Source organism: Arachis ipaensis, chromosome B3, assembly GCF_059453495.1.
Source record: "Arachis ipaensis isolate K30076 ecotype BB chromosome B3, ASM5945349v1, whole genome shotgun sequence".
Lineage (NCBI taxonomy): Eukaryota > Viridiplantae > Streptophyta > Magnoliopsida > Fabales > Fabaceae > Arachis > Arachis ipaensis.
Window position 1 is genome coordinate 14,698,034 of NC_142438.1, and position 9,418 is coordinate 14,707,451.

Sequence of the window (9,418 nt, forward strand, 5' to 3'; positions counted from 1 at the left end):
AATTAATTTTAATTATATTAATTTAATGAATTATTTTAAATTAAAATAAAAATTCTATAATAGTAAAACAAATAATAAAATTTGATTTCTTTTATATTTATTTGGATCTAAAAACACCCAAATATATGACTTCCAAAAAAAATTGATTTTTCTCTTATAGAATTATAAATTGTTTATATTATTAAATATTATTTAAACACATTATTATACACATAGTATAAGCAAAAGAAAAAAAAAATACATAATTATGAATAAATACTAAAATATTATTTGAACATACTATTATTAAGATAAATATAAATAAAAAATATATATTTATGAATAAATACTAAATTGTATGCTTAAAATATTATTTTGATAAAATTATTTATATGATTTAAATCACAAATATTAATTTTTTTTATAAAATTTTAATTCATAAATAAATTATTTAAAAATATCTATAGCCTATACTCAACAAAAAATTTAAAGACCAAAAAACCATGAATATTAATTATGTTAAGATCTATCACATAAAAATTTTCTGTAATTTATTTACCATCATTAAAAAAGTTAAAGAAGAAAGAAGCAATGTTGTAAAAGAAAAAAATAAATAACGGTAAAAAAAGAAACCATGTTGCGTAACTTATAAAAATATATTGCATTATTTAAAAAATAAAAAAAATTAAATCATAACGACGGGCTTAACTATAATTAAAAAGTTGGCCCAGTATATTAGGTCAAAAATTCCTTGATTACTAATTTAATAATACTACTAATGATACATTTTTAAAGGGACAAAAATATGAAATTTGCAATATTACTGTCATGGAGAAGATAAAAGAAAAAATAGAACTATGTGTCACTAAAAAAATTATAACACGTTTCTATACGTGTAGATAATTTATGGTATCTACACCATAGATTTTGCCTAATTTTAAACAATACAATATTAAAAACTCACATATATTTTACATTTACACATATATTTCACATATATATTTTTTGGGTGAAGTTGATTGTTGTGGAATTGGAGCTTGACTTGCTTGTGGAACTTTTGGTTGAGGTTTGGGTCCATTTTGAGGAGAAAATTCAAAGATTGAAAACTGTCGTCAATAAGGTACGAATTTTTGTTTCAGATAAGCATTATGTAAATTATGTGAAAACATAAGTTAAATGCCCTAGGATAGGATTGAATGAAAATAACTATTGTTGTGAATTATTGATAGTTTAGTATGATTAATTGGTTGGATGATGGTTTGAATAATGATATGTATATATATGAATGAGTTTGGATGCAAATTTGTGGTTTGATTGCCTATTATGACGATTGATATGAAAATTAGTCCGGAAGCCATGATTGGAAGCATTTCAGTAAGTCTATTGATGATTTGTTGAGTGAGATTGTGGCCGAAAGCTTTAATTAGATGAATTATGCGTTGGCATGCTTGATGTTGGGTGATGTATGTTGGCTAGGATATGATTGAGCTAAGTATAGAAAGTGTCAAAGATTGGTTTATGTTGAGTTTTGAAAATGAAATAAATTGGGAATCGGTAAAGTTACACTTAAGCAGAAAATTGTGTAAAAATATATTTTTGACCAACTTCAACGGGTCATAATTTAGTGTTCGGAGTTCGAATTTGGATAAAATTTATCCTAAATTAAATATAACAATGAGAGCTTTAAAACCGTCTAAGAAAAAAAAATGAAATTTTGTAACAAAAGTTATGTGCGTTTGAAAATTGGTGCAAAAAACTGAAATTGCATAGTTTGCAAAAAAAACCAAAAAAATTGGCCTGTGTGCGTGTGTACTACACAGAACAAGTGTTTCAGCTCATGCGTACGCACACCAAGAGACATTGTGCGTATTGTGCGTACGCATAGGTTGGTGCATAGGTATAGGGTGGTGCGTACACACCCGACAAGAATTGCAATCTGATCCATGCGTGTGCATAGGGGTGGTGCGTACACACCCGACAAGAATTGCAATCTGATCCATGCGTGTGCACAGGGGTGTGCGTGCGCATACACCCTGTTTTGTTAAATAACCCTATTTTTGTGGCTGTTCTGCCTTTTCGGCGTGGTTGTAACCCCCTTTAACCTCCATATGGAGTTGAATAACTGATAATTAAGCTTTGAATACACTGGGAAATGATATGACGAATTAAATTAATTTATTTCCGAATAAACACTTAGTTAACCGGAGAAAATTGTTGCGGGGATGGAGGTCTTGTCTCGCCCGCGGTAAGGAAGGTGGTGCTATCCCATTCATGAGAAAACGAATTTTAGTAATTCATACGTAATTGGGGTTAACGAATTTAATAACTTATGAAATTTATTAAAGACAATGATTACGACTAATTGTGGTTTGAATGGTTAATTTGGTAAGGATGGTGGTCTTATCCCTCCTGCGTATTGACCTGCACCGGACAAGGACGGTGGTTCCATCCCGATTGTTTCGTGGTTGTGGTATTATGTGGGGATGGTGGTTTCATCCCGTCCACATTATCTCGGTGTGTGAAATGTGGCGGGCACTATATCCCACGAGTGTGTCGGGCACTATATCCCTAAAGTGTGGCGGGCACTATATCCCAAGAGTGTGTTGGACACTATATCTCAGAAATGTGCCAGGCAATATATCTCAACTAACACAAGAGAGACGATATCTAGGTTAGCTACTGGATGTGTCAGATTCTGGCAGTTTAACCGACATGTGAGCTCACGACTAGTAGAATAGATATACATCATATTACATTTAATTGTCATTGTTTGAATGTGCTTAATTGTCTTTGGTTTGCCTAACTACTTATTCTAATTAACTGTTATTTGTATTACTTGCTTTGCAATTGTGTTTAACTTGCATTGATTACTAAATGTGTTTGATACTACTAAATTGGATACTAAATTACTGAGTTGGTCAATTGTGATATTGGATATTAAAGATGCCAAGAAGTGTTGGAAAGAGTTGTCTTAGTGAATACACCCTATTTGGATTAGAAAGAATCCTAGATTTGAACTTTGTGAGTTTGGAGACTAGGATTGTCTAGTGGGTTCATGTAATTTTTATATAGTCTTTATTTGGAATTATTATCCTACTAGAAACTTTCGAGTTCTCACCCGATGTGAAAATTTTTGTTTTACAAATATAGGAAATGACGCACCTCGCTGAATGTGCAGAATTTCTTTTTGGCAAAGCGAAAAAGACTAAGCTTTTGGAGTTTATTATGTTTTATATAGTACATTTCTCCACTTTTGAATAGTGTATTATATACTCCTCTTAGAAGTTTTATTTTGGAGAAACAAGATGTCTTTTGTACTCTTCTAGTTTGTACTATGTTCTAGCTGGCTTTTTTTTTTTCTTCGCAGGTCGAGACTAGTTCTTATTATGTATCTATTCTGGATCTTTTATATATATATATATATATCTTTGGTTTTCTGTATACGTTTTCTTACTTTAACACTTCGAGTGTGATAACGGTCATCGTTTTGTTTATCCTTTTTTCACAGGCTTCTAGTGATATTATTATTTTTCAAATACTATGTATGTATTTTTGCTTTTATGTGTCATAATGTCCTACCACATCTTATTTACGACTTATGATGCATGGACACTGACACGGACACAGGACACGCCGACACGCAAATTTTAAAATCTTATAAGACACGGGACACACATACATATAAAATATAAAAATTTTTTTAGATAAATTGTAATTATATTTTGATATTTTATTGATATTAAAATACAAATTAATTTTTTAATTATTTTTAATATCTTATTTTAATTATATCAAATATTTAAAATAATTTTTTATTTTAATAAATAATAATATATATTATATTTAAATTTATTTCAAGAATATATATTAAGAATAAGATTGGACACGCTGATACATGATGGTATTTAGGTGTGTCCAAGCGTGTCCAGAAAAAATTTTTTTACTTTTTATTAAAATACAGTTGGACACAGTAGACACGCGTGCCGGTAAGTGTCGTATCCAAAATGTGTCTGCCACACAAACACGGCAACTCAACGAAGTGTCTGTACTTCTTAGAATTACGACTATAGCATAAGGCTGTGGTAGGATGTTACTGTTTGAATTCCGCCTTATGCATGCAACAATTCATTGATACCGTTTGAATTCCGCCTTATGCATGCAACAACTTATTGGTTAACGACAAACCCTTAAATAGACTTGTGATCAACAACAGATTAGTTCTTAACCTATCGGACTGGAAAATACCCGTGGGAAGCCAAAAAAGCTAGCTTTGCCTAATGAAATGCTGCTTGAAATTATCCAGTAGGATTTAGGTGACTAAACATCTAGTCTCTTTTCTTTCTCTTTTGTTATCTTAATGTCTATAAAAGATTTCATCATAGAACTTACATTCTTTGCTGGGAGATAAAGCTAATCCACGTTGATATTAGATCAAAATTGAATATATGATGAATAAGACACATACCATTTAGTTATCTTATTTGGATTGCCCCTCCACGCCATGTAGCGGTAAACAGTACCTATTATACCTGTAATCAAGCAACCTTACCTCAACCCTCATTCCAATTTTCCAAATCCAATAATGATCAATGAGTTCGTGTCAACAAATATTAACTCAGAAAATATATTGGGGAAAATAAATATAATCTACAGATTCAATTTATAATCTTCAAGGGGATTGATGCAAAATTCTGAGATATTGCTAACCAATGAACATCTATTTAAGGAAAGCATATATGTGATCAATCACATGCCTTAAAACCCGAAATTGCTCTAGAATGTAAAAAGTCCTCCCCGACCCCATTTTCCCTGTTCCTCATCCTATTTCTCTTCACTTCTCACTTTGCCTACTAACAAAAAAGAAGTAAAATAAAACTGGGGACCTAGCATCCTGCAGATGAAAATAAAGTCAGCAAAAAATGAAGTCTGTGCAGAAGCTCAGGCATCAAAAGTTGATTACTTTAAGATTTCTTAGGCCTCTTTGAAGTGCCTTCTCTCTTATCAGCCTCCGCGGATTTCTTCTTTTCCTTCCTTTCTCTCTTCTTCAGGGAAGTCATGTGAGCCTTCAATATAGTTGCATATGAAGCTTGAAAGCGCTGGTGATCCTTTGCTCCAACCTATTTAATGAATGGTGGGAAATTTTGAATATTGAGTAAAGGAAACAACATCTGTGCACATGAAAATAAGTTGACATAAAAGTTAGCAAAAACCGTTCTTTTTCTCTGGGTGTTTGGGTGGCACATGCTGTTTAAGTGATATCCAACTAAAAGTTCTCCAAAAATTAGCCCTTTTCAGGGTTAGAGAATAGGGCTTAAAAGTCTAACGGAAGACAAAACACCAAGATGAATACCAAATAAAATCCCCCCAAAATCCTCTGTCTAGTATTAGATGCTCAGTTCCTCTGTTCCAGCGCAGTTGAATACCGTAGAAAATTTGCCAAAATAATTCAATAAGCCTCACAAATCCTCACCTTTGCAATCTCATTACCCACTTTCCAGCAGAGTCACTCGTAATGCCCCCACAGGCAGCTGTTCCTGGACACCCTATAGATGCTCCATCAGTGTTTAATTTTAACTAATTACATGGGATTGGGTTCTAGGCAATGTGAAGAGTGTGTGTGCTTGTGCTGTAACTTGAATGAAGTATCTTGTGTTTAGCATTGTTGAATTGGTTGGTTAACAACAACAACAACAACAACAACAACAAAGCCTTATCCCACTAAGTGGAGTCGGTTACATGGATCAAACGACACCATTAAATCTTATAATGTTAGTGTGTAAGTGAGGAGGCCTAGTGTGATTAGCCTACTAACTATAACACAGCATCACTTATAAATATGTTCCTAACTTGATTCTACAGCCATTTCAACATAAAGGAATATAACTTATAATGCTACAAAAATGTTATATGTATGCCAAAAATCAGCCACTATGTATTTGTGTATAAATACATGTATTGTTTAATTCATTTTCAAGGTGTATTTTGTATTCCAATATGCATTTTATATGAGTGACTGATTTGGTGGCTAATTTTTTTTTACACCTAGCATGGTTCATAGTCCTAATATAACTTATAATTCGAAATCATTAGGCATTACAATTTGTAGTTGTTGTTGATGCTTTTATCTCAATATTTCAATTACTATATGATATTCCTGACCTGAGTGCATAAAACTTGGTCCCTGGAATTTCGCAGAGCAACTTGTTTCTAGTTAAAAAAACAAGCAAGCAGTAATGCAATAAATAAAACAAGTTTCAGAACTAAGAAATTTCCGGCACAACAGCACCTCCGACTCATTTTTCCAATTGAAAAAAATAAGTTATTAATAGTGAAAAGAACTGATGGAAGAAACATTGACATATTTATAACAAATGTGTCAGATAATTTTCATAAGTCCATATACAACTGAGTTGGTTTAGATCAATTCATGCTGAATACTATTTTGTTCTTGGGAGTCAATTTGGCATCAAATATTGTTTAGTATCTCTTGAGAGACTTGTTATTTCTATAAATTTACAGGTTTAAAATCAATTACGGTAGATGAAATTTGAGATCTCTGTGACTGTAAATATGATCAAACAAGAATTGGGTTTTAAAATTTGAGTAATTCCTAAAGACACGAGACTGTAAACCATGCCCATCAAGAGATCATGAAAAGAAAGAGTAAAAGAGAATAACTGAATGAAGAAACACTAGTAGTGTGATGCTTCAACTATCTTCCTTTCACTTTCCCCATTTCAGAATCAGTATGATCTAACTGAGAGCCCTTAATCATTACAAGTGGGGGAGACGAATATCATGCCACAACTAGTCACAAGATTATCTATGATATAAGTTTGCACTACCCAAAAATTGCCAATTAACATGAATCTCCTAAAAGCACACTGAGAAATGAGAATTATAAGCTCATAATATATAAGATACACACGTACCGAAGTAGAGATTGTTTTTTTCCCATTGGTGGCACGGATAAGGCATCTATACTCAATTGCTTCACCAGCAGTTGCCATTTTATTCCTAACCGCTTTAGACTTCAAGGATGCTAAAAGGCGCACCAAGAACATAAACAAGAAGACTAAGGAGTTAGAACTCACTTTGCAAAAAAATAAAACCTAAAGCATTTGATCAGGCCATAAAGTCAACACTAATACACACATACACACATCGTTTAAGTGTAACCCAAACAGAGCCCGCCTCAGTGCTTCGCTCGAACATGCTGGTGAGTTCATTGAGAAACGGATCTAGCTGTAGAAGAACCTAGAAAAAACATGCAAAATAGCAGGGCTTAGAATGAAACAACAACACAACACAATAATACCATGCCGATTTTGTAATCAGAATCCTACTTCATACTTTGGAAGAGAAGGTTAAAAATTAAATAAATAATAATAATAATCATAATAGTAACAATTTCAATTACGGTAGTAGTAAAAGTGCACAATTGTGGAATAGGAACAGAAATGGGAATGGTTAACGGATCACAAGGAATGCGTTAAAATCCGAAGAATCGAATTGAATTACCATGGCAGATGGTTGCAAAGTTGCAGTGCAGCTGAGAGCTTCTGATGTGGGAGATGAAAACGCAGTCGCTGCCTTCAGAATCAGAGCAAGTCGTCCTTTTTTATTTTTTTTATTTACGTTAGGATTTATATTGGGCCTAAGGCCCACTAGTTCAAGCAAACAAAAAAAAAGGAAGCGTTAAGGAAGGTGGAAGAGAGAGCATGTGGATATGGTTACTTGATCTGAGCATCACACTCAAACAGCGTCCAACGAACAAAAAGGGGGAAAATGGCGCTACAATCCCAGTTTTTATGTTCCTTCTTCAGCGGCAAAGTTGGAGATGCACACAATGTTCCATTGTTTCCCAGTCCCAGCCAGTACACCTTCAGAATCAGATCGCAGAAAGCTTCTGATTCTGAGGATCCGTCTCCGTCCAGCAAGAAAGGATTCGGGTCATCGAATTCCAATGAGAGTGCCGCAGCAGTATCAACAAGCAGCAGTAAGAAGAAGCAGAAGAAGGGTCGAAGAGAAAGAGCCTCCATAATTCGAAGGACTCCACTGGAAAAGCCGGCGTTTGTGTCTCAAGAGGATAAAGCTGAGGCGAAGGAGCAGAGCAAGAACGAAAGCGCTTTCATCCTAGCCTGGCTTGGTTTTGGTCTTGTCATTCTTGTTGAGGGCATCTCTCTTGCTGCTTCCGGTACCTTTCTTTTTTTTTTTCTTTGTCAATTCTAACTCTAATATGGAATCAGAATCAATATTGTTAGACAATTGAAACATAGTATGTCTAATAATTATGTGATCTCAATGTTGATGTACAGGGTTCCTGCCAGAAGAGTGGGACAAGTTGTTTGTGAAGTATCTTTATCCGTCCTTCACGCCTACGGTTTTCTTGTTTGTTGCGGGAGCAGTTGCATATGGAGTGTTTAAATATCTGCAGAATGAGAATATCACACAACAGAAATAAATGACAAGAAGGAAATTGCAGTAAGAGCCACTCATCTTTGATCCCTATGCAACAATCCAAGCTTCCATCCTCACCAAGTTTTAATGAGGTTTTTGAAAGCCACTCATACTATGTTGTAATTAATTTCATCACCCTTTTTAGCCGCAATTGGTTCCCTTTTTTAACTTGGTGCTGTTTGGATGTTGAATATTCTTAACTTAGATCTCTTCATTTATTAGAATTCTGGTTTGTTTTGCTCCTTATTCTGTATAAAGCAACAACTAGACCATGACTTCCACCATGGCCTAGATTAAATTCATCTTTGCTGCAGTGTTGAATTTTGAGCCATCGGTTTATTCTCTGCAGTAAATTGAGCTGAGAGCTGCAACTCTAACTGACTCAGTCGGCTGTTAGGAATTAATTAAAGTGGTTACAGTTAGTCAGTTAATTTGTTAGGTGCTTGGTTGGTGATGTAAGGAGTTAAGAGTTTGCTGCAAGTTAACTAGATGATGATGGTGTTGGTGTAGTTGGCATCGCTTTTCCTCACTTAAAATATGAACTTTTGGCATCCATTTTTACTTAAATGATCTTTCAGTTCTGATTTATGGTTCCCTAATACGTTGAATCACATGGGTTCACCATGGTTCCTAAACTTCAATATTTGAAATTGTGCTAACTGCTAGATCAAAATATCCATGGCAGATCGACTAAGCCATGGAGTGTTTTTCATTCCCAAGATGGGATTTGAACTTCCAACCTTAAAGGCTTCGTTTGATTTCTATTCCAAGACAGAAATGTTGAAACATAAATAGAAACACAGAGCAGAAAAATGTTTGGAAAGAGAGGGAGAGAATACAACATAAATAAAGAGATGAAAAGTTTTATTAGTCAAGAATGGTGTTGGAAGAATGTAAATGGTGGTTTGATGTAGTCATGTAGATGATAAAAAGAAGATGGAAACAAAAATGACTTTTTAATTTTTTTTCCTTTGTATCT

At 33.8% G+C, this 9,418-nt stretch overlaps 2 protein-coding genes across 6 annotated transcripts; one reads left to right on the forward strand and one right to left on the reverse strand.

Moving 5' to 3' along the window:
* Positions 1-1,017: 1,017 nt before the first annotated feature.
* On the reverse strand, positions 1,018-7,693 carry LOC107629737 (signal recognition particle 14 kDa protein). 5 transcript variants are annotated; one of them, XR_001618025.3, is made up of 6 exons: positions 7,501-7,693; positions 7,143-7,236; positions 6,912-7,021; positions 4,940-5,096; positions 4,445-4,508; positions 1,018-1,085 (listed from the first exon to the last, which is right to left on the reverse strand). XR_001618025.3 is itself a non-coding variant. In XM_016332618.3 (5 exons), the coding sequence occupies exons 1-4, from the start codon at positions 7,501-7,503 to the stop codon at positions 4,941-4,943; spliced, it is 363 nt and encodes a 120-aa protein (XP_016188104.1). In that variant the 5' UTR covers positions 7,504-7,693; the 3' UTR covers positions 4,307-4,508; position 4,940. The 5 variants fall into 5 exon arrangements, 4 of the variants coding, with proteins under 4 accessions (XP_016188104.1, XP_016188102.1, XP_016188100.1 ...); XM_016332618.3 differs by lacking the exon at positions 1,018-1,085 and having other exon boundaries at positions 4,307-4,508; XM_016332616.3 differs by lacking the exons at positions 1,018-1,085; positions 4,445-4,508 and adding an exon at positions 4,621-4,826.
* A 74-nt stretch (positions 7,694-7,767) lies between these two features.
* Positions 7,768-8,741, forward strand: LPA2 (low psii accumulation2). Its single transcript, XM_016332613.3, has 2 exons — positions 7,768-8,176; positions 8,298-8,741. The coding sequence occupies exons 1-2, from the start codon at positions 7,768-7,770 to the stop codon at positions 8,441-8,443; spliced, it is 555 nt and encodes a 184-aa protein (XP_016188099.1). The 3' UTR covers positions 8,444-8,741.
* The last annotated feature ends 677 nt before the right edge of the window (positions 8,742-9,418 follow it).